The sequence below is a fragment of the Gopherus evgoodei genome, chromosome 9, assembly GCF_007399415.2.
Source record: "Gopherus evgoodei ecotype Sinaloan lineage chromosome 9, rGopEvg1_v1.p, whole genome shotgun sequence".
In the NCBI taxonomy this organism is placed as follows: Eukaryota; Metazoa; Chordata; order Testudines; family Testudinidae; genus Gopherus; species Gopherus evgoodei.
This window is the reverse complement of record NC_044330.1, coordinates 7,620,328-7,645,126: the sequence shown is the minus strand read 5'-3', so window position 1 is coordinate 7,645,126 and position 24,799 is coordinate 7,620,328. Positions and strand designations below refer to the sequence as shown.

Below are 24,799 nucleotides of genomic sequence, written 5' to 3'. Positions count from 1 at the left end.
GCGAGGCCGGCGCGCGCTTTTTCATTGCGCCGGGCGGAAACCTGCGCCCGCGCCGTGGAGTTCCGCCGCTCCCGGAAGTGGCGGAAGGGTGACGGGACGGAGCGGAAGTTGCCGAGAGACGGGCGGAGGCGGCGAGCGAGGATGAACAACAAATTTGACGCGTGAGTCTGAGGCGCCCTCCCCCCCCCCGCCGGCCCGGCGCTGCAGCCCCCCCCCCCGCTGTCGGGGAGCCCTGGGCCCGGCCTGGCCAGCGGCGAGTCGCGATGAGTCACCGGAACGGGCCGGGCTCCCTCCCCTTTGCCCCGCTCACTTCCCGGCCGGCTCGGGGGCTCCGAGTGACACATCCCGCCCGCGCAGGGCCGGGGCTGGCGGCCTGGCCCCGTTCCCAGCCCCTCCCCCCCCCGCGGGGAGCCCCCAGCCGGCGCTGGGGCCAGGCCCGCACATGGACTCGGCCCACGCGAGCCTTCAATGGCTGGCGGGGTAGCCGCCCTCGGGCCTCAGGGGCCTGTCAGCCGGGGCCAGTAGCCAGCTCCGGGCGGGGGCCGTGTGAGGTCCGGTCATTGGCCCGGTCCTGTTTTCCCAGCGTTACCTCAGGCCTGTCGCGGTGAACGGAGAGCGCGGAGCTCAGGCACCGACTTGGGCGTGTCCCCGGGGGGTGCTCGACCCCCGCTCTGCGCCAGGCCCTGCCCCCACGCCACCCTTCCCCCCAGGGTCCCACACGCACCCCGCTCTGCCTTTCCCCAGAGGCCCCCCCCCTCGCTTTGCCCTCCACAGCGCCTCCTGAATTACACTGAAGAGTGGGCGGGAGGGAGACGAGCTGATCGGTGGGGCTGCTGGTGGGTGCTGAGCACCCGCTGTTCTATTTCCTGTGAGTGCTCCAGCCCCAGAGCATCCACAGCATCCGCTCCTCTGGCCCTGGGAGACCTGTTTGGTGCAAGATTCTCACTGGGGTTCAACTCACTAACTCCCCTTAGGCCTGGCCTATACCTAAAGCATAGGACAACCTCGCTGTGATGCTTGGGGGGTGTGTGTGTGTGTGTAAGTAATTCACCTCACTGGGAGATGTAGTTAAGCCGACCTGACCTCCAGTGTAGACGTTGCTAGCTTGACAGAATAATTCTTCTGTTGACCTTGCTACTGTCTCTTGAGTGGATTCACTACAGCAATTGGAAAAGCATCTTCCGTTGCTGAAGTAAGTATCTGTGCTACAGCAGCGTAGCTGCGGCTGTGCCATGTGTCACTTGTGGTGTAGATGTACCTTGAGGGACTCAGCCTCTTTTCCCTTCCCTAGCTGATGGTTGTCAGTATTAGTTGGTGCATAGGTCCTGTAGTGGTAGGTGTGCTATAAATATCTTTGATGGTAGTTCCCTATTTAATGATATTTCAAGCAGATCTCAATCTATGAAGAAAACCTGTATTTGGCCTAAAAATTAATCTGGTTTTTAAGAGTCGATGTGCTTGAGCTTGGGGTTCCTGTTGGCCAAGTGGTCCGTGACAGGGGTAGGGCACGTGAGCGCTCTCATGTGGTTCTCCCTGTAAGAATCTGTTGTCAGTAGACATCTAGTGTAGGCTCTGTTGTGCCAGCAGTTTGTGTCTCAGGGGAGAGGTCAAGTCATACAAGTCTCATTTTTGTAGGATGGCACCTCAGCCATGAGATGCAAAGCTCATTCTTTTCCCCTTGCCTTTGCCAGTTTGAAAGATGATGACAGCGGGGACCATGACCAGAACGAAGAGAACAGCACACAGAAAGATGGTGAGAAGGAAAAAAATGATCGTGACAAACCCCAGAGTAGCACCAAGAGGAAGGTGAGTTCTTGATGCCCCACTGCCATCACCAAGAGCTAATATTGAGTGTGAAATACTGGCATCTGCATGAGGTCAGTCTGTCCCAGTGTAAGGAGTAAATCTAGGAACACTGTCCTGGCTTAGTGCTGGGTTAGCACTGTGGTGGGGAACCTTGTAAGCTGTTGGGTAAATAGACTTTGGGTTATAGGTACGTGAGCCATGCTTGAATATCCTCTGCTAGTGCAGCCAGCGATCTTTGCCTAGCAATTTGTGCTCCATATGGAGACGAGAGCAAAGCTGGACTGTTTCCCCCAACGGATTTTTGGAAACCTTGGGGTGGAGGGGAATTACCCGTCACTTTACCCGATCAGCTTTATGCTTTTTAAGCAGTTTGCATTTCTTTGCTGCCAAGGACTAAAGGGAATTTATGCAGAGTTTAATGTTGCTCCTAAATTGGCAGGAGGGGTTCCTATTGAGAGATGTTCCTCCTGGGACTGAGCTGCAGCCTCTTTAGCACACCCAGGCCTACCAGCTTGGGGAACAAATGCGCTGTGGATTTCTAATATCCTATCTGAATTATAGTCAATTGCTGCCAGACTAATGGTCTGTGTCAAGCTATTAAAGTAAGATGAGATTTTTCTAGGAAAATGAGGTTAACCTGTTCATCTTACATTGATGGCAGCAATGTGTGGGCAGCTAATGCTGTGAATGTAGCTTGTTCAATTTCCTCTTGAGAGAAATATGGGAAAATAAATGAGCTTCTCTGTTCCCCAGGCTGTTGTCCCAGGGCCGGCCGAGCACCCCCTGCAGTATAATTATACTTTCTGGTACTCCAGACGAACACCTGGGAGACCCACCAGCTCTCAGAGCTATGAACAGAACATCAAACAGATTGGCACCTTCGCCTCAGTGAGTACATTCCCATTGTTGCACTTTATTGACTAAACCCGATGCAGCTTCTCCACGTAGCTTTCCTCTGTGGCTACGTGTCTGCATGTGTGTACCACGTTTATATACCTACCACCAGACGTAAAGGAGAGCGGATCATCTGCCATAATCTGAGTCTCAGATTCTGGCTCACTCACAACAGACGACAGCCCTAAAAGAGACCAGGAGGCGGCACTGCCTGTCCTGTTCTAGGGATTGGTGCCTTTGCTAATAGTAGCAGTGGAAACAGAACTCCCTGAGCTTGTAAGTAATGGCAAGTAAGAAGCATTTCCATTCTCCTTTATGTATGGCAGTAGATACACAGCAAGTCAGGCTCAGAACTTGGCAGGTGAATAAGGGAGGAAGTGATTTTTCCTATATTTAGAAGTATTGAATGGCTGTAACTGACGTATGAAGCATAAACCAAAAGCTTTTCTGTCTGCTGCTTCTGGCAATAATGTTGTAGATTCCCATCTACATGCATCCCCTTCATGAATAATATACATGGAGCAGACGTTTGTCTGTTTTCCACATGTAAATAGCTGCTGGGCCTGTATCTGTTGACGGGGTGGTTCCTTGTCTGTCCACGGAGTTGAGGACTGAAAAGCAAAGCTGGGTGGCACTGGCCCTCTGAAATACTATTATAAAGCCAGGAGACATGGGAAGCACCTATAGAAATCACTGCCAAATCTTGCAGAAACAGAAATACAATGTCACCATCCAGGCAAGTAACCCTAAATTCAGACCTAGTCACTGTCTTCACTTCTGAATAGTTTCAGAAACACTCTTCAGGATGATCAGGACTGCAGAGGGAACAAGATAAGTAACCTTGTTGCTCCATGAATTTTCCCAGGGTCCCTTTCAGTGTGTTAATCCAGTCCACTTCTGAACTCTCTACTGGACCATTTGAATTGTTAAAATATTCTATCCCTGTCACACAGCTTTGAAGGCAGGTTGTTGAAATAAGTCAATTAGTCTATACGTGTTTAACGCACTGAGGTGTCACGTGTGCCTGTCCAGACATCTGGCTCATATCATTCCATGCGTTGGGGGCAGGAATGGGGAGAAGGTTGGTCATGGGTTGACCCCGAGACTCATCAGTGAAATTCGCTTATCTGCTATCCCAGCTGTGGAGAAAGGAAACAGGTCCAAAGAGTGAGAAACTAGCATGACTGTTCTGCACGTGGTGAGATTGACTGTAGCTGTCAGACCACTTTAGTTTAAAAAACAAAACACTTTCCCCTCACACTGACTTTTTTTTTTTATTAAAGGAACTAAGAACCTGTGAATCTTTCGCTTTAGCTACAATAAAGAGCAAGGAGAAACTTATTGATTCACCACTGTAGACTGGAAATGCCCCACTTTCATGTGGGATAGGTTATACTAGCTTAAGAAAAAGATTTGTTGACAGGTGGGTAACAGTTTTCTGTGCTAGGTTTCAAGGGGGAGAGAGAATGGGTTTAGGGAAAAGAATCATTTTGAGCATAAGCCTACTGTGTAGTTTTGGCTAAAAACAACTAGGCGTTTGCAAATACAAAATTAGCCACTAGAGGGCATATCATACAGTTTTGTCTACACACTGTATTTTAATGACAGACTATATTCAACAAGATTTTTTTCCCCCTCATTTCTTGGAACCACAATGAGTTCAGCTCTTGAAAGGGATTTTTTCCCCTGAAAGATAAGTACAGAAGTTTTGAGTATAATTCCTGGGCTTAACTTGGTGGCCATACTATCAGGTTTTCTCCTAGTCTTTGTGGCATTGCTGTTTTCAACTCTTTTGGCAGCCCTACGAGAACTTTTAATTAGCTCATTATTGGACAGAATCCTTTAAAATGCAAATGATGGCTTTTTGTATGAAAACAAATCCATCCTTATCTTCTAGCTGAGCCTTATCCTGCACCATTGAGCCAAGTTGGGGAGCTTTACTATTGAATTCAGTGGTAGGACCAGATCCTGCAACATGCTTTATTTAAGGAGAAAACCCTCTGTCATCCAAAACCGCTCAAAGAACCAGAATAAAGCATTTAGGAAAGTATGATTAAGCAGTTTAAAAGATGGTTTAAAATCCTAAACCAGCACCAGCATGTGCATTGTCCTGCAAACACCTACGGTAAAACCCAAACCGTTCCTTGGTTGTCGTTGTCCTCCAGAGCAGCCTTCATCCCCTTCGGGTTCTCTTTACTCAGACGCTTTCCTGAATTATTTGTTGTAACTGCTGATCTGCGCTCACAATAGATCAGATGCTAATAATTGGACTGTGTGCCAGTCACACAGCCATAACCACTCCTGGAAACACCTGCACAAGCCCTGTCAGTGCCACTGCTCTGTTTCTGAATGTCCTGAAGGCTACTGTCCTCGTATGCAGTCTGACAGGGAAGCAGCACAGAGCTGCCTCGCTGGAGAGAGAGAGGCTCAAGCCAGACGTGAAGGTTGTACATCTGCTCCCGAAGGCCTGAGTCCTGACATTGTGAAGCCCCGCTTCTAAAGTGTTGGAAGGCTGATTGGATGACTTGTCTCTGACTGTTTCGTGCATGTGGTGTTACAGGTGGAGCAGTTCTGGAGGTTTTACAGTCACATGGTACGTCCTGGGGATCTGACAGGCCATAGCGACTTCCATCTCTTCAAAGAGGGAATCAAACCCATGTGGGAGGTGAGTTGGCGCTCGGGTGTCTGCCTTGGATTGTTAACGGGTCTTTTCTGGCAGAGCGTTTTCTGCAGTGACTGGTCTCCTAGCATTAAATGGCAAGCCAGGCCTGCCATTCCGGCTACAGTTACGTTTGTCCTCCTGCAGAGCCCTGTCTCCTCTCACATAGCAGCTACTGACACAGCTAATGAGGCCCTTGCCCTGTCTGCAGAGGAGGGGCATTCAGGAGCAATGAGAGCTGGTGCTCTCCCTGAGACTAAGAAAAATTGCCTCTGGTGATCAGCTGTCTCCAGTCCAAGATGGCAGATTCCAGAGAGACTCCAGAACCTGTGGCCCAAGGGAACTTGGCTAAGTTACTGTGTGCTGTTTTTATGACAACTGCTCCTTGTTCTGCAGCCTGAATGTAGGAGACCAACTTCTCTCCTCGTGTGTAAGTGTGCGAAAGCTCAGGCACTGAGAATAAACAGAATCGTGATATAGAATCTGGGGATGGGTTGGGAAGCTTGGATCTGATTTCCTGTTGTCGTCTTTCTCTTGGAGTTCAGCTTGTTTCTGTGCAGTAGTCAGACAGTAGCTCTGCACGGAAGTTTCCACACCAGACCAACTAGTTTGCTCACCTGCCCCTAACAATGCCCAGTAGGAGGCTGCAGTCTGAGAATTTTATGCCTTGCTATGAAGCACCTCACTGTGCTACTCTGCTCTGAAGAAATGATTTCTGACCCCAAATGGCAATTAGTATACACCCTGAAGCATGGGGGTTTATAGCCCATGTTGCTCCAAATACTATTCTAATATAAATGTCTATCCTTTTTGGACCCTGTAACCTAGATGCTTTGATAAGATCCTGCAGTAGAAGTTTCCACGTGTCAGTATTTAAACTTTTTAAAAGCATCTCTTCTGATCCATCTTAAAATGGTTCTTTTAATTTCGGGTACTCACTTGGTTCATGTATTGAGAGGGGAATAACTTGGAGCTCACTATGACCCTTCTCTCCTCCACTAGTTTCCTTGTGCTTTTTCTCCTTCCTATATTAATCCTAATCCCCTGTTCTTGCATGGTCATATATAAAATGCCACTCCCTGCCCCCTCTCCGTGCGATGCTAATCCATTACCTGACCCTACTCTGCCATCTTCCTGGATATCAGAAGCCTCAATCGTAATGTTCGTGGTTATTTACTGTGCTGGGAGATTGAGCTGCTCAGCTGACAAAGGGAAATTAAACAGCTCACTGAACTGAGGTGCACTCGACCTGAAAGAAAACTGACTCTAACTTTCAACTACAAGGCCTAGTCCCTCCACTCCAGCCACTGTTCATGCTGGCCCTGAAAACCTCCTAAATTCTTCTGATTATTTCAGCAATCACATCTGCTCCTTTTTGCTTAGTCAGTGTGGAAAGGTCTTCACGGGGTTAAACTAAACTCCCTGCTAAGAACTGAATCCCAGACAGTTCATTTCTGAAAGGGATGTTCTGTTCTCCCAGTCCTGAACATTTGCTCTAAAGGCAATTTGCCTCCTGTCGGTAATTTGCCACATTCCTGGGATTTGTGTTGATTTTGTTTTTCCTCCTTACATGTAGCTGTTCTTGCCACCTTCTGCACTGAAATCTTCAGCCTGTGTCTGTGATAGCACCATCAGTTATCAGGACTAGGACTGTAACGTCTCCCATCTTACTGAGGCTCCTTCCAGTACTGGATAGTCTGAGTGAGGGAACCTGTATTTTTAACAGGTCTCTCTAGTAACTTGCAGAAATAACCTATTGTCTGCAGTTCTTCCTCTGCCTATAAGTAGGAGTTTACAAACATAAGTTCCCTTAACATCCCTGTGACGTAATTAAGTACTATTCTCATTTTACAGCTGGGAAAGCTGAATCACAGATTGGGGTGACTTGCCTAATTCTAGCGGGGGAATCAGTGTTAGAGATAGGAGTAGAAGTCAGGCATTCCTATCCCCTAGTTCCATGTGCAGACCACTGGATCATGGTTATATGATGTATCAATTTGTCCTCGTTTAGAGTCAACCAGAGCCCAAGTAGTGAATAGAGGGAAGATCTGCAGAATCTCTGGGGAGAGTCATTGTCTCAAATGTTGCCTGGCATTCAGAATACCCTTGTCACGCCTGCTTCGTCGCTAAACTTGACAGTGCTTTAGTTTGAACATTCCTTCATTCTGTCCCTCTTGATCCCATGTGATTGATATTTGTTCATTTGTGAGCTTGTTGTTTTAGCAGCGAAATAGCTGGGAGAAAATGAATCAGTGTCTCACCCTTCTTCCCAGGACGATGCCAACAAAAATGGTGGCAAATGGATTATCCGTCTGCGCAAGGGCTTAGCATCCCGCTGCTGGGAGAATCTCATTCTGGCGATGTTGGGAGAACAGTTTATGGTGGGGGAAGAGATCTGTGGGGCAGTTGTCTCTGTCCGGTTCCAGGTAAGCTGCTATTGGGCCTACGTTGGGCATGTGTGCTGACTTGGGGGGTGGAATCTGCGGGGCGGTCGTCTCTGTCCAGTTCGATGTAAACTGCCCTGCGGACTGTCAGGCACGGGTTCTGGCTGGAGCGCACAAACTCCCATCTGTTTACACTCCCTTGTTGTTGTTGTTCTGTAGGAGGATATTATCTCCATATGGAACAAGACTGCTAGTGACCAGGCCACAACAGCTCGGATACGCGACACGTTACGCCGAGTGCTTAACCTACCTCCGAACACCATCATGGAATACAAAACGCACACTGACAGCATCAAGTACGTGCAGGGGCAGGGGGAGGGAGCACTGCCTGTTGCATGTGTGTCGGAGCAGTTTTCTGTAGGACCCAGGTGCAGAGAAAAGTGGTTACACGTGCTAATGCATTGGGGAGGTTATCTGTTAACAATACTGTAAACAGCAACTGTTGCATTAGTGGCCTCTGAAAGCCAAAAGTCTGTCACTGCCATACTGTTATTGGGGATCTATGATCTTAATAGTAAATCCCTTGATTTGCCTGTAGCCTGCAATTCTGGGCTCTTTCTTAGGGACCCGTCCTCGTCTTCATCCGGGAATGAGCTACCCATCATAGGAAGGGGCTTTTTCAATTAAGGAACAAGATTGCGGTGGGGAACAGATCCTTTGAATGAGTAGGAATTCTGGAGAATAAAATACCAAAGCGAACTGGGATTTGTAGAATCACTGAGTTAGTAAATGTTCTTGGGAAAGCACTGTGTACATTTACAGTGCTGTACAACTGATTTCTAATCATCATAAATCCTTATAGTAAATCGGCCCAACCCTTGGTAACCGAGGCTTTGTAACAAGACTAGAGGATCATGGTACGTAGAGAGGACAGTTGTATTGTAACCGAGCTGTCACGGAGTCACCGGGCGATGCTCTGGAACTGCTCCCCACCAAGCCAGTCAGGACTTTGGGGAGCCTCCTCTCCCTTGGAGCAGACTTGTTCAGGGCAAGAAGCTCACACGGCTTCACCTCCTCGGTCTCTCCTTGGAGCATTCAGCATCCTCTGCCCCTCCGTGCGCTTCCCACAGCGAGTCCACCCCAGCAGGGTCCTGGGGGAGCCACAGGGTCCTGCACCCCCACTTTGCAGTCAGACGTGACTCTTAGCCAGCCAGTAAAACAGAGGTTTATTCGATGACAGGAACAAGGTCTAAAACAGAGCTTGTAGATACAGAGAACTGGTCCCCTCGGCTGGGTCCATTCTGGGGGGCAGTGAGCCAGACCCCCAGGTCTGCCCTCCACCCTTGACCCCAGCCAGCTCCAGACTAACAGCCCCTCCTCTCTCCTCAGCCCCTTTCCCGGGCCAGGAGGTCACCTGATCCCTTTGTCTCCAACACCTTCAGCTGGCACCTTGCAGAGGAGGGGCCCAGGCCATCAGTTGCTGTCAGAGTGTCAGGCATTTAGGTGCACTGGCCCTTTGCTCTGCCAGATACTTAAGAATTGCCATGGGGACACTGAGGCACCAACACAGTTCTCAGAGAAAACATTAAGAACATTCCCAGTTCGTCACATCTCTCCCCCCTTCGAGACCGAACTGAGCGAGGTCACTCCAGCCAGTGACCTGGGGAAGTTCGAACCCACCAACGTTCCTATGGATGCCCCAGCATCTCTCCCATTCCTCGGTGTGAGTTACACCAGGACAGTCCAGTCTTACGCCCTCCCTTAGGTCGGGTGTGCTTGATGGCACTTGCAGGCTGCATGTGGGAAGGTTTATGCAGCCCACACCCTTTGCCACCCCAATACCCCTGGGGTTCAAGCTGGGATTGGGTTTTTTCCCAGCCCTCTGGTCTGTGATTTGGGCTCCCTTGGTTAAGAGCCCCCATCTTGGCCTTTGCTAGCTCTGGGCGTGGGCAGCCGCTTCCCACTTTGTGGCCCAGACACAACACCTCTGCCGTCCCCCCTTGCACTTTCCAGCTTTTACCGTCAGTCCCACCTCCTTGAGGCAGCCCAGCCCCCTCTTCACCTGGGACACCTGTTCCTCCCAGGTCTGGCTAAAGATGCACATGTTATCAGTGTCTGCCAGGGCCAAGTTCTCCATCCCTCTCAGCTTGTCTAGAATCTCCCCAGGCCTAGGCATGGGGTCGACATCGGACACTGTGATGGCTTTAAGCTTCTGATAGCCCCCATAAAACCAGATCATCCTGTCTTGCTTGGGGATCAGCCCCACGGGTGAGGCCCATGGTCTGTAAAATGGCTGGATCCCATTTAAAGCCAGCATGTCCCTGACCTCTCTCTCCAGGTTCTGGGCTGCTTTCCCAGTGACACTGAATGGCGAACACCTGATGGGGAGATTGTCTCCCACCTCAGGGAAGAGATCCCCCAGGAGGTCTTCCCCCTTCTCCATCCAATCCTCCCCCTTCAGGTCCAGGGGTCCCCTCACTCTCCTCCCATCCAGCAGCTCAAATGGGAAGAACCTTGTGGATTCCTGGGGCACCACCAGCTGCCTCCCGATTCCCCCCAGTTCTACTTCCCCTTGGGGAGCCCATTTCCGGTACAGGAATCCCTCCTCCTGCAGGACTCTGTCCCTGCAGTCTTCCCCAAGGGGGTTTGCAGCGCTGTGGCCAGCAAGTTCCCTCAGCTTCTCCAAGGAGGGATCCCTCTGCAGCTCAGTCTGGGATTCAGCAGCTGGGGCAGGGAGTGGGACCTGCTCCCTCTCGCTGGCTGGGCCTGGGGTCACAGCCCCCCTGAGCCCTGTCCCTGGTAGCTCCCTCCCTGCTGTGTAATCACTTCCCAGCAGCATGTCTGGACCAGGCAAACCTGTTTGGCAGCTGACCTGCCCTGCCCGGGTGTCCCCCCACTCAGCTGGGGTCTCAGCTCCCCCCGTGCTCAGCGCTGCCCTTGCTGTCCCAGTGGGGGCAGGCAGCGAGCTCTCTGCTCTGGTCACAGCATCAGAGCCAGCGTGAGCCCCTTCTCTGGTGTGCAGGGGGGCGGGGAGCATCTCTCCCTCCCACTCAGCCCCAGGGGGCTGGTTACAGGTAGGCAGGTATCCTGAGCCCAGCAGCCCCTCCCCCCCTGCCAGCCAGGTTATTTGCATTTTCACTGACCATTTCAATCCTAGCCAATTGGTTCCCTGGATTTGAATTCAAACCCTCGGCCGTTATAGGAGCGGGGCCTGGATCCTGTCCCATGGGGAGACAGTCACCCCCCAACAGGGCCTCCCAGCCGATATCCTGGAGAACCCCAACCACCAGCCAGCCCGACCCCTTCTGGGTCTGCACAGGGATCTGGGCCATAGGCAGGGTGAGGGGCTTCACCCCAGGGACCTTTACCCAGGTCCCACAGTCCCTCATCATCTGGGGCTGCACCACCACAGTTCTCTCTGTCCCAGGGTCTCGCCCCTGCAGGCGTGTTTCCCCACTGACCCCTGGGCAGCCCCCTATGTCTCTCTGCTCCACCATCACCAGTCCACGCTGCTGCTGCTTCTCCTGCAGCTTTTCCTCAGCCTCTTGCTTTCTCTCACGGTCCTCTCGCTCTCTCGGGCTCTGCTCCCATCCCATCCGTCTCCAATCTCCTGATGGGGAACCCAATCGTGAAGACCCTCGTCTGATTGGGGACCAGACTCCCGGGGATGCCTGGCTGATGCTCCAGCTGCTCTCAGATCCTCTTGTAGCCCCATCTGGGCCAGGAATCTGCTCCTCAGAGCGGTGCTTCTCCTTCAACTGCACGATTAACTGTGCCTTGGTGAATTTCCTCATGCGTAACCCTCTCTTTGTGCACAGGATCACAATGTCCTTCTCAAGGAGATGGTGATAGGCCATCACTTCACCGTTCCCAAGTGGCTCTGGACTCACAGGCCTGTGTGCTCTTGGCTCCCCCATGGTTTCCAGGAAGAACCCCTGGTGTGCCAGCCCTTCTTGTGGTCACCACCTCTTTGCCAGAGTCGAGCTGCAGACTCCTCCGCCCCTGGGACTGCTCCTGCAATCCCCAGGGGAACCCTGCTACTGCAAAATCCTTCTCTCTCCCAGGGTCGAGCGGCAAGCTCCTCCGCCCCTGAGACTGCTCACTGCAGTCCTCAGGGGGACCCTGTTACTTCAACAGTCCTTCTCGCTGGTCACACACTCCCAGAGGTTAACTGCCCCCTGAAACCGTCCCTCTCTGAGCCTTCAGCACGCCTGGTCCTCATTATCCCTCCTTTGTTTTACTGCTCCCCAGTCACTTACTGCAAGCAGCGCCATTCACGGGGTGCAGTACATCCCACCGCTACCACCAGTTGTCACGGAGTCACTGGGCGATGCTCTGGAACTGCTCCCCACCAAGCCAGTCAGGACTTTGGGGAGCCTCCTCTCCCTTGGAGCAGACTTGTTCAGGGCAAGAAGCTCACACGTCTTCTCCTCCTGGGTCTCTCCTTGGAGCATTCAGCATCCTCTGCCCCTCCGTGCGCTTCCCACAGCGAGTCCACCCCAGCAGGGTCCTGGGGGAGCCACAGGGTCCTGCACCCCCACTTTGCAGTCAGACGTGACTCTTAGCCAGCCAGTAAAACAGAGGTTTATTCGATGACAGGAACAAGGTCTAAAACAGAGCTTGTAGATACAGAGAACTGGACCCCTCGGCTGGGTCCATTCTGGGGGGCAGTGAGCCAGACCCCCAGGTCTGCCCTCCACCCTTGACCCCAGCCAGCTCCAGACTAACAACCCCTCCCAGCCCCTCCTCTCTCCTCAGCCCCTTTCCCGGGCCAGGAGGTCACCTGATCCCTTTGTCTCCAACACCTTCAGCTGGCACCTTTGCAGAGGAGGGGCCCAGGGCATCAGTTGCTAGAAGACACAGTGTCAGGCATTTAGGTGCACTGGCCCTTTGCTCTGCCAGATACTTAAGAATTGCCATGGGGACACTGAGGCACCAACACAGTTCTCAGAGAAAACATTAAGAACTTTCCCAGTTCGTCACACGAGCTCATTATAATTTGCCATGCTAGGCCATTCGGCATGACTTTTATTTCTCAAAGTGTCAAAGAGTTGCTGCATATTTGGGTACTAGTCATAAGTAAATAACATTAAACTTTTTTCATTGAAGTTTATTATAAACCAGACATTAATTAGGTCGCATGGGTTAAACTACGAATGTTTCAGAGTTTACATATGCACAAAGAAATTAATAAAGAGAAAAATTCCATGGAGTAGAGGGTTTCCTAGTCCAGCTTGTAACCAAGGGCCCAAGTAGTTGTGATTTTCCCCCCGCCCAGTCTAACCCTGTTTTCATGTCTAAAACTTCCCAGGTCTTGGCAAGCCATCTGTCCAATTTAAACACCACAGAGCAGTAGTCACAATGGCTGGTGAGGTCAGCCTAGTTCTTAGTGGGACAAGCGTCTACATCATGGAAGCCACAGTTGCTGCATAATTAGACTGTGGGTCAGCTACTCAAATTGTATTCATGTCAAATGTTTTGTCAAAACGTTTCTTTGCCAGAGAACCTCTCTTCCTTAGGTGACTACTGGTGTATTGGGGAAGTGGGTCGGGGGGGAGGTGTTTCTTATTAACATAAATCTGTTTCTAAAAGATCTGGCTTGTTTTATTGACTGAATCTTTCATTGGGCTCTGTGAGCCGTCTCGCTGTGAAGCACAACTTCTCCTGCACATGCTTCTGTTACATGCTTGTGGAGAGCAAAATTTCTGTCATGCCTGTTTCATGAGGAGATCTCAGAGGGCTTCTGCAGACCCGCATTTGGCTGTGTTGCGTCTGATCTTTGTTCAGAGACGGCATAGCCTTCAAGCTAAGGTTGCGGGCCCCGCTGTGGGCGAGGGGACTGTCGAAATTGCTCAGTTGCTTTCCCTCCTCTTCCCCCTACCTTCCTCCATGGCTCTGTACAGAAAGCCCCTGCTCTGAGCCAGCAATCTGGCTATTGTGGCTGGAGGCAGCTTGGCTGCCTTGGTGAGGGAGAGCGGGTTTACCAAGGGGTGCTTCCAGTGTAGCTGTCCCGGCTTTTCCCTGGAGACTCAGTGTGCTCCTTCCTCAGCATTCCTACCCTTTGCTGCCCTCGGAAATGGGAATGCATTGCATTGCCTGGAGGCCGTCGGGCTCCGCCCCTTTGCTCATGGCCCCTTCTCTCTGGATGTCATTTGTTGCATTTGTTCTGCTGACATCCATCCAGGATGCCAGTGTCTGGGAATAACAGGTGTTTGAGGAACAGATTCACTTAAACAGGGCGTGATGTTGACTAGCTCACATTACAGCTGGGAATGATTCTTAAAAGGGGCTAAATTGGCTTGTCTCCTGCTCATTCTGGTGCACTTAAGAAGGCAGGAAGCGTGCTTGCAGCCTCTCTGAAGCAGAGCCAGGCTATTCATTGACTTATCCAAGGGAGAACAAGAACTGATTGCTGTTAGCTAGTTCAAGTCTGCTGCAGTGTGTTTCCAAAATGGTCCCAGCTCGTCCTTTAATAGGATTGTTTCACTGGCCAGATTCTGATCTCATTTCCACGGTGTAAATCCAAACTATTCCTCACTGAAGTTACTTTGGTTACACCTGCGTAACTGAGAGCAGAATCTGGCCTGTTGTGTCTTGCTTTCATGCCGCTTGCATTAGTGTGTAGTTGCTGCTAACAACCACTTTAACTGCTGCAGTTAAACTCTCGGTTGGGCGCAGTCTTTGACAGATTAACAACTCTGTTAGTGTCTCACAGCGCTGGCTGCAGTCAGACTGTATTTGGCTGAGCTGATTTTGCATTAGCAGAGTCCTTTTGCTAATAAAAAAATCGCTTGCAAACCTGCTGTCATCTTCCAGAAAATCTCACCCTCGTTACCTTCCCTGTCTGTCAAGCCCTGTCCAAGTACATGGCTACACTCGGCTTGTGCTGCAGATGTACCATCTGATTTATGGCTCATGGGGGGCTTTCTAGCCAGCACTCTAATCTCACACGCTGTGGCTGTGTTTTATGAAAGGCCCTAATGGACCTGCCCTGCTGGAGATTGTGTCAGGGCCTCCTTTCCAAGTGGTTTCTCATGGTTCTGTTTGTATGGAGTGCATCTCTCCACCGGAGCTCCGCTCATGTGCACAGTTTGATTGGCATCTCAGCTGGGGGGCGCGTAGGGAGAAGACAGTCAGTCCTCACAAAAATAAATAAAAGAAAGTCTTGATTTTTGTGTGTGTGCGCGTAGGGCATTGCCTTCTATTAGCTTTTGACACATTGCCAACGAACATCTCTAGAAATCTCCAGCGTGTCCCTCACTGTGGTTTCTGGGCCCTGTGGTGCAGGATTTACGTATTACTTGTGTGACATGAAATGTACACGTTAAATTTATTTTATACAGGCCAATTCTTCCAGGTGCTCAGAGGGGATGAGCCCCTTTGCTGCTGAAAGTGCTGATGCTGCCAAGCTGGGTTAGAAAAGTATCTGTTGTCCCCAGTTATTCAGAGAGGCTGTTCTGCAGGCCATTCTTCCCGGGCTCTGGGCGTGTCTTTAGCTAGATAAGTGGAGCTTTCGGAGTCATTTTCCTGTGTCCCTTTGTTCTCATGCGTATGATTTTGACAAACGTCCTAAATCCCAGCAAGTAGCAGGGTCCATTCACTTCTATATCATTACAAGAGCTAATCCAGTCGCTTGCAATATTGCGTACGTCCAGGGGACCTGCGGTACCACAGACATCAGTGCTGGCCTCTTTCAAAATGCGTGAGGCATTGCATTAGCTGTTGTGTTTCAATGGTTGGTGAGAGGGTCATTTATTGTTCCCCAAGAGCTCTTCCTTTAGCTGTTCTTCAGAACCCCACTTCTAATGCTGGGAGAGTCTAGGGAAATTCCGTTACCTGCTCCTGTCACCCCAGGACTTGACACCACCCCAGCCCATTAACCCTGTGCCTGGCACAGCTTGGGAATAAAAGTGGATTCTTGACAGTGATGCCCTTCACTTGGTACTTCCTTGCTATGAACGTTGCACCCTTCCCGTTACCTGTTGGAACGGAGGCTGTGCCATTTTGCAAGGGAGGGACTGGCCACCGGCACAATAGCATCTGGCGTAAACCTCTGCAGATATTGCCACTGGGAGCGGGTGAACCTGGCGCTTGTTGGGGCCAGTGGTGCATTTGGGGAGAACTGGCTGCTGTAGTTGGGGGACATTCGTGTGTGGCTTTAGCGGGATTCCTTCACTGACCCATGTGGTTTTCCCCCCATCCTTCTTTCCAACTCCTGTTGTGTGTTTGGGTGGCTGCTCCCACCAACCCCACGCAGTCAGCTTCCCAAGAGAGAGGAACATATTCCCTGAGTGGCAGCACGGCAGACTTCTACGGAGCCAGCTGGGCTGGAAATAGTTTAGTTAAAGTGACTCTGGAGTGTCCTGTCAGAGCTTTAAGCAGGGCGGCTTTTCTGAAAACAAAAGCAGGGTGGCTTTTCTGTTGTTTGTAGATGGCTGCTGTTGCAGTGGTTGCTGAGCAGGGTATAAAACTCTGCCTTCCCTTCAGGGCCAGCACTGATCAATAATGGGACTACGAGTAAATTGGAAGAAGGGCTGATCTCATTAGTGCTGGCATCAGGTCTGGTTCACGGCAGACACTTGGAGAAAAGAAAAGGTCTGAGGTTAGCTAGATGATGAGCAGATACAGAAGGGAACAGACGGAGGGTTCTGCGGTGTAGGGAGATGAATTAAGCGGCTACGTAGAGCTCGCCAGGACACGCACATAGGGAATGAGATCTCGGATCCACTGGAGACTGCTGGAAAGTGAAATCCCCACAGAGTTTAGCCCTGTTTGGCCAGGAAATCCTAGCGGTAACTGATTCTAAGGGAAAGTGAAACAGCAAGTCCGTGGGCTTAGTGTTTGGGGGGGGTGTCTCCTTTGCTACCACATCAGAGTACAGCTAATTCTACAGCTCATTTGACCCACTGGGATGCCCATTTCCATCTGCTCACAATTTCTCGAGAGCACGCTGGGAAATGAAATTGCTGAACGCTGCAGCCACTCCAACGATTGTCTCCTTACACTGCCCTGAATGTGACCTGCCCCCAGGGCCTCTAATTTCTAGCCCTGTTCCTACCATTATGCAAAAGCTTTTGCGGAGGGTCTGTGGAAGGGAACCCATAGAAATCCTCACTTGACTGACACATGCCTTAGTCTGGTCACATGTCCAATGTATGCATTGCTCTGCGCTTATTCTCATCAGGCCTAGGAATAGAACAGTGGGAGCAGCGACAGTCCAGGTCTGCAGATTGCTTCCTGTTCTCTTGAGTCTCTGCAGCAATGGCTCAGGGCAGTTATCCCTCCATCCTCCAATTGCAGCCAGTAGATTCTGCAAGTTTAAAGATCACTTTCTTAACGCTGGGTTTTGAAATGGCGGGAATGCCTCTAGGGTCCGTTCTTTAGCATCACAGTGCACGTCAGGGGTGTGGGGAATTCTGAAAGGTTCCCTTCTGTCGGTGGGTTGTCGTTGTCATCAGAAAAGTGACTAAAATGGAGCTTTTCCAAATTTCTTTTCTGTGAGCCCAGCTCAGAGATGTTCATTTCAAAAGATTGCTTCGTCCCTGGTTGCCAGGGCTGCAAATGTCACCTGAGACCTGAAAAATCAAATACTGGTCTAACTAGAGCAAGAAGCCATCTTAGAAGATGTGGGCTCTGTCCCCATCTCTGCTACAAACTTATTGGGTGATATTGGGCATGTCACTTAATTTCAAGTGCTTCCATTTTGCCACCTGTAAAATGGTGGTAATCCCAACTGTTAAGGATACATTCATGTAATGTTTGTGTGCTGCTCAGATACCATGGTGAGAGGCATAAAAATGCCTATAAATAAAAATATCCCTACACCGTTGCACTGTCTGCCTCTGGCCCTGCCACAGGCCATAAAGATTCTGCAAACAGAATTTAATGGGCAACCTTGACGATGCATGACACAAACTAGATGGCAGCTCCCTCTGCCCCGGCTGCAGGGGTGTGTCAGGGCGAACAAAACTAGAGAGATGGGATTATCAGTAAAGGCAGCAGATCTCTTCAATGCTAATAGCGCTATAATATGCGTAGCATTTTATCACTTCAAATCCTTGGCCTGTAAAGCTGTGAGCGGGACTCGGGAGGTAACAGTGTGGCATGGATGCTGTTGTCAAGGTGTCTTAGAATTTGCTCATTTGAAGGAGACAGCGGTTCACTGGGTAAGGAACGTGTTCCCAAGCATGTTGGAGTAATGTCAGGAGAAGGGGGCAGTCGGGAGAGAGCTTGTGGGGTGGAAATATCCAGGCTGGGAGGTGCAAAGGAAGGCTTACGGGTAGACGTGGGTTGTGGGCAGTTTTCAGGTGGGAGCCAGGGAGGCCCACGAAGCTGCTATGCTGTGTCAGAAGGGCCCATTTTTGTCACCTTTTTGATAACTACGTCTGAATTCAGATTAACGTGTGGGTTCTGCAGATCCTGGTGCCATGCTCAGCCCAGGCAGTGTTCTCTGTGGTCCCGGCTCTGAAAGATCCCCAGGCCGCACAGTCCTGAAGGAAGGTGCTCCCTGGGTGTATGTGAGGAGGGAAGATTTCAGGGGCCAAGGAGATTCTTGGGAGGGGCCCATCCATGGCACGTGGTCCCCTCAGAGGTGGGAGTAGGCTTTTTTCCTCTGTGGTAATTTACATGTCTCCTTTTCATGCTGTTGCCTTGCCTGTGATAAGCCCTTAGCACAGGGGCCTCCTGAGCAGCAGCTGCCATGCCTGTCCAAATGGAGCTGTGAATCTGTGTGGAAATGGCCACAGGGAGAGACCCCGTTTGCTTTTGGTTTTGGACTGAAAGTAGCGTCTGCACCCCCCCCCCCCCCCGCCAGGTGTCAGCAGAAACGGTTAACGTGCTGCCTCGTCCAGACGGTGCTCGCTGCGATACGTTCGGCAGCGCTGACCCTCGCGTTGCCTTTGTTTGTGAGCCTTCGGATCAAAGGTTGGACTCCAGTTGTGCTCATTTAACATCAGGCAGTGGAGTCTTTCTCTCCAGCATTGTCATCCCAGGGAACCACGTCAGTCACTCACCCACCCAGCCGAACAAAGGGAGTTCTGGGAGACAGTCGGGAGGAGAGAAGAGAACGGCTAGAAAACAAGTCAGCGCTAGACAACGGCCTCCTTAATTAACTCCTGTCACAGCTAGAGCTAAGGGCATGTCCACGCTGCAATGAAAAACCCGTGGCTGGCCCAGGTCAGCAGATCCAGGCTCGCAGAGCTCAGGCAGCGGGCCTATAAATTTGCAGTGTAGATTCTTGGGCTGGAGCCCGGGCTCTGAGACCCCTTGAGGTGGAAGGGTCCCAGTACCCAGGCTCCAGCCTGAGCCTGAACGCCTGCACTGCTGCTTTTAGCCCCACAGCCAAGCCAGCTGGCCTGGTGCTGCTGGTTCATTACTGCAGTGTAGACGTACCGAAACGGGCACCGTCAGCAGTCTCCAAAGAGGGCACTGGCCGAATGGGCCACGGAGGCTGAGTTCCCCTTTTTCCCAGAAGCGTGGTCACTGCGTGCCAGGCCTGAGGCTCATTGATGGGGGAGACCTTGCTACTCCTGCCATGCGAGGACATTAGCCTCAAGGACTGTTAACCTTTCACCACTGCTGTGGTTGTTGTCAGAGGACGGATAGAGCTGTGTAACTTTCAGGAAGGGGGAATGCTTTTTTCTTTTTAGGAGCTATCAATGTCTCAAACTCCAAGAGGTAAGGGGTGTGGGGGAAAATTGTTTGTATTGGGCCAGTTCCCCAAGAGAAAGTTACTAGAAATGGGGGGAGAGGGGGAAATCTCATGGCAGAGTGTGCAGCCATCAAACACAGCCAGAAGAATATCTGGGATGAACCCTTCCTGGTGAGTCCTGGCCAGGGCTTTGGGCAGTACTTTCACCAGGCAAGAGCAGTTGAAAATGCAGCCTGAAGATTTTATTGCTGAAGAGCTGATGGGTGCCTAGCACTAGACCACACTGTTAAGGCAGTTAATGCCCCCAGGAGCTTACAGCCTGGCGTTTAGGCACCGATCATATAAATGCATTGGGAGACTCCCAGGGTCTGGTGATAACACAGAACACTCTGTTATCACAACTCTTGTGGGGGAGGAAGGATTGAACTGTCATAAACTCACTGCAGAATAAGTGAACTCTTAGGTTGCTGGTACATGTGTGGCTTTGTCTGAAAATCAGCACTAGAGGCAGAATCATGGAACGGAATCGGATTTTACAAGTGAAACAGGTTGTCTTTAATCTCCCTATGCCCCCTTGCATTGAGTGAAATGGCAGGTATTGTAGCAATCAGCTCAGTATTCGGGGCACTGAGAAACAGAGCTCCTTGATGTGTCTGATCTCGGAGAACAGTTATGCTCCTGTTCACCTCAGCATCTTTTCCCTGGGAGACCCTTCAGTATGCTGTCTCTGTAAAACAGACAGTAATTTTTCAGTCTGCTAACTTTGTCCATAACAGACCCTCCGCCAGGGAATGGAATGAGAAACCGATCCCTGTAACTTATCTGAAAACATTTTCATTGCAAATAGCTGTCGTTTTTTAGCGTGGGCGTCATTAACAGTGCAGGCTGATGATAGGAAATGAGGCTGTCTCTCTAAGAACAATAGGAATCTGCAGCCTGGTGTAATATCTAAGTCGTACGGCATGAAAAGCAGAGTATTTCTGGGGGATTACAGCGAGCCCGGTATGTGTTGGAGAGAGGCCACAGACTGGGCGAATGTAACCAGTCGAGGAACATGATGATCCTCCCGAAATACACAATCCTGGGTTATTTTATTTGGACTCGAAAATGGTAATTCTAGTTTAAAAACAGGTCGAGGGTCCCACCTTGTATCTGGTGGGTATTAACGTACTATGATGTCACCGGCAGCCAATCAGAAAGCTTCATGTCTGCGCAGAACTTTAAAGCTACCTCCTGCTGTCAGATGTCTGGCTGTGTTTTAAGGATGCATCTGTCCTCTAGGCCCTGGCGAGAATGTTGCCTTGCTCTCAGAATGGCCTTTCAAACGCCACTCAATGTCTCTGCACTCCTTAAAAGTTAAGAACCCTTTGATCTGAAGTGCTTTTTTTTTTTCTTTTCTTTTTTTTTATTTCCCCTCTGGCTTACCAGGGCCTGGGAGGAGTTTCATGGCCTGGTGAACAGCAGTGGTCGCTGATCGAACGCTCCCCCTCTCTCTGTCACACCCAGGGTAGGGCCTCATCTTTCTTCTTACATGACTTTATGGCATACCTCTCAGCCGTGCCCACCTTCACGTGGGGACAGCGCTCAGCAGACCTGAATACCTCGCGCCTGGAATCAGTCCCATCGCAATTGGCTGACTTGCTAAAGTCCAAACTAACCTCTGAATCAAAAGGCACTAATAATCTCACCCTGGGACAAACTGCTTGCTTGACGTTTGCAGCCGGGATGCTGCCAGCCATTTAGCTAACGCATCCCCTGTTTGCAGGGTAGCTGTGTCCCGTTGCCGAGTAGGCTGAGAGGTATGGCTTCGGCTTGTTTGTATTGTCTAGAGTTGGCTGTTAGGAAGTGGAGTTATAGTCAGACACTAAGAGCGTACATGTAATGCACATTGATAATGGCGCCTCCAGCTTGGCAGGCAAGTCCTTGCTCCTGGGCAGAATAGCTAGGCTGTCAATAAAGGCTTGTCCATGAAGGATGTGCAGTAGATAATATATTTAAAAATAGTACACGCTGTGGCTAACTAGATGAGACTGCCCATGGCCCCTCTGTTAATGGCAACCCTGCGCAGAAAAAATAGCTAGGTACAGTTGTCCATTTTATGGCCAAGATCATTTTCACACCCTGGTCCACTTACGGGATTGCGGGTGCCTTACTGTTAAGGGGGAAGAGTGCTGCCTAGTGACTAGAGGCATCTTCCATTGTCATGATGCTATAGACAAGCTGGATTGCTGTCGAGCAGTCCCTCCTCTTGCAGCATATCCCAATGGGGTGCTGACTAACCTCCCCAAAGGGGATGCATTGCAAGCTCCTAAATCCCACAAAGCCGCATATGTGACAGCTGCAACTCAGACTGGCTTCCGGAGTTCGTTGGTAATCCCCATGCTATCACCATCTCATTCTGTGGCCTTGGACAATCATTGCTGGGATAAACTCTGTGGCCTTGGGCACAAATGAAGAGCGCTCTTTCTAACTACCTCGCAGGATTGACTGTTGGGGAGAGTTAATGAGATGATGCTTGTGAAGTGCTGCATCAGCACGTAGTAACGTTTTATTATTAGAAGACATTCAAACGACCTTCCAGAATAAAAAGCTGCCAGCACAGGTTGTGAAGTACCAGCCTGAGAAGATGGTGAATGTGCCAAGTGCATTTGACTACGTGGGGAATGTTGATTTAACTTTCTTAATTGCATTGAGTTGCCTGAGGAGGCCAGAGGAGAGTAGTGGCAAGAACAAAGATAGCGTAGCCCACAGAGAAACATATTAGGGACCATATAATACCGGGGGATGAGGAAAGAAAGTGAAACAGCAATACTCCACCAGAACCCCCACTGAACAAGAGCAAACCCAGCACGAAGAGTCCCACCGAAACCTGCTTTTGAGTTAGATGCTTTGCCATGGGCTACGCTGCAGCCTGGGAAATTGCACAGTGGTAAATTAACTCTGGATTCAAGAAGGATCTAGATCCGCTTTCCCAAATAGCCATGCAGCCCGATTTTGCCATTGGTGCACTCAGGAGTAGAATGGTTGCCACTCTTCCTCTGACAGTGACCTCCCAGCATGTCTCTAAGTAATAGCCAGAAAACGTACTTAATGCCCCAAATAGCAGGAGGGCATTCAGCATGCAATCACCTTTATGTTCACTACTTTCAGGTTGCCCATAGACGCACCAGCCTGCCCCACTGGGCTATCCCAGCATGTTCTGTGTCACAGCCACCACATGGCTCCTTGGCAGCTCAGAGATTGAAGAAACATTTCACAGTTCTACAGTATACCTCCACACCTTTGGGCTGCCTGCATTCCCCAGCAGGGTTTCCTGGGAGCTCTGCTGGCCTGCTATGATGCATGCTAGGGTGTCTCAGTGCACAGCTTTGGTGCCAGCTATTTCAGATGCCCCAAAGGTCTGTTCTCAATGCCCCTGTGCCCTGCTACTGTTGTGGGAACTCTGGCCATTGCCATGCGGTTACAGAACCCACCTTCTCAACAGGTGTCCCTCCCTTCCATCGAACTTCACTCCTGTCTGAAAAGACCCTCTGGAAACCTGAAATTATGATGTGTTCATCACCGTCAGCCCCCCTTTAGTAGGCTCTTGTGTTGCCGCTGCTGGAAGGCTATCAGAAAGCACCAACGCAGAGGCTAACGGTTCACGTTATCAGTGACCAGATCATGTGCCCTGAGCATACACAGACGAGCTGATCCTGCAGCAACAGCAACGGGAGTGATACTAGTCCCACAAGTAAGGGCTGTGAGATTGACCCCTTTGTGTTTGAACTCTGAGAACTTCCCTTCCAGCGTATGGGATTTTTACGGTGGGCACGTTTGGTGCCTAACCTTCTTGCCAGTCCCTTTACAGAGGGACCCCTGGGTGAGGGGCTAAAGGCAGGAGAGCTAAGAGCACAGATGCCAAACAAAATGACTTGTCCCTCGTTTGAGAGCAGAATAGATGTATGGGAAAGAGACCCTGCAATGAGCCAGCTTAGTCCAGTCCTGAAATCTGCCAGGCAGGTTGTGCCAGATCATAGGCACCCGTTACTCGCAGTAATATCCTGTCTGTTTCTGAATGGATAAGGATGAAACCAGGATCTTCTCATTTTCAATCTAAGTAGGCTAGCGATCGGTAGCAGCTTGGGATAAAGCAGAGATGCTGTTTGGGTGAAGTGTGGATGTTTAGCAGTTAACTAGGGGGATTTGGGAGGTGAACTTGAATCATGTGGGTTGTTGCTTGTTGCCTTGAGTGTGGTGGGACTGGTCAGGCTCTGTGTCTGTACCTGGGGCTGTGTACTTACCAATGTATTAACTTCTCGTTCCCTCCGCCTCTCTTCCAGGGATAATTCAAGCTTTCGAAACACCAAAATCACATTGTGAGAACAAAGCTGGCGGTAAATTCCTCTCTTGATGTGAACCCCCTGAGAGGTCTCCATCCGTGCCCTGCCATTTCTGGAGGGCCGCGCAGGCTGGATTGACTGCACCACCCTTTTGCACTCAACCCCGGAGGAAGGATGTCATTCAAAGCCCTTCTGCGTCGGTGACTAATGAGAGGCTGACCTCGTGACACAAAACTCTTTTCAAGGGCAGGATAGGAGGCCGACTTTTCAGTTAGCAGGGTGCCCTCCCAGGGCCTCCTTCAGCACTTTTTTTGCTCTTTCCATACCCTGTGTAGAGGATATTTGATTCCCATGCTGTTGTGCTGAGGGGTACCAGTATTAATGAGTCTCTGTGGCCAGGAGAGATGACCCATTGGTTTGCAAATGCCCCCTTTCAGCTCTGCCAATAAATTATTGGGTCTCTGTTTCTTTCAATCTCTCTGGCTTGGTTTGTTTCAGAATAGCTGGGGTGGCGATTGTCTAGCTTGGCATCTCCTCCTCTGCCCTTTCACCCCAGAGAGGTGGCCAGCCTGCCTCCTTCCCCGTCCCCATCAACCACACAGGAACTGTCCCAACAAAGGGCCCGCTTTGCCGTCTGCTCCTCTGGAGTGTGGAGTGCAGCCCTGCGTAACCTCACAGTATTCATTGCACTCACTGCAGCCTGAGGCGTTTGCCTGTAAAAACACAGGCTCTGTACCCTAGATTGGTGAGTTATAAAAATGCCTGGGATGGGTCTAGGCTCCTGCCACCCAGTCAGGCTCCTGCAAGCGCTGCTGCCTGTGCCAGCATCAGCCATGTCCATTAGCTGTCCCTTAAGTGAGGGGAAGGAGGAGCTTCTGAGGCCTTAACGGCCTTGACTCCGGTTGTCTGCAGGACATCCGAGGTGGAAAGATCAAATGTGGTGATGGTTACCGTAGGGATGAGATTGGGGAAGAGCGCCATCTCGCAGCCAGTGAGGATGGGCTGGAGGAGCAGCAGCTGAGTTCCTGCCCTGGCGCTGAGGGCAGCCCAGCCTGGAGCTGCCTTCCAGCGTTAGCCGGTGGCT

The 24,799-nt window shown here is 50.7% G+C and overlaps 1 protein-coding gene across 2 annotated transcripts; it reads left to right on the top strand.

The window, feature by feature from the left end:
- The first annotated feature begins 53 nt into the window (after positions 1-53).
- Positions 54-24,189, top strand: EIF4E2 (eukaryotic translation initiation factor 4E family member 2). 2 transcript variants are annotated; one of them, XM_030574868.1, is made up of 8 exons: positions 54-161; positions 1,692-1,806; positions 2,560-2,694; positions 5,261-5,365; positions 7,633-7,785; positions 7,963-8,099; positions 20,822-20,900; positions 23,716-24,189. In XM_030574868.1, exons 1-7 carry the CDS (start codon positions 142-144, stop codon positions 20,865-20,867), a joined length of 711 nt encoding a protein of 236 aa, XP_030430728.1. In that variant the 5' UTR covers positions 54-141; the 3' UTR covers positions 20,868-20,900; positions 23,716-24,189. The 2 variants fall into 2 exon arrangements, with proteins under 2 accessions (XP_030430728.1, XP_030430729.1); XM_030574869.1 differs by lacking the exon at positions 20,822-20,900 and having other exon boundaries at positions 55-161.
- Positions 24,190-24,799: the final 610 nt, after the last annotated feature.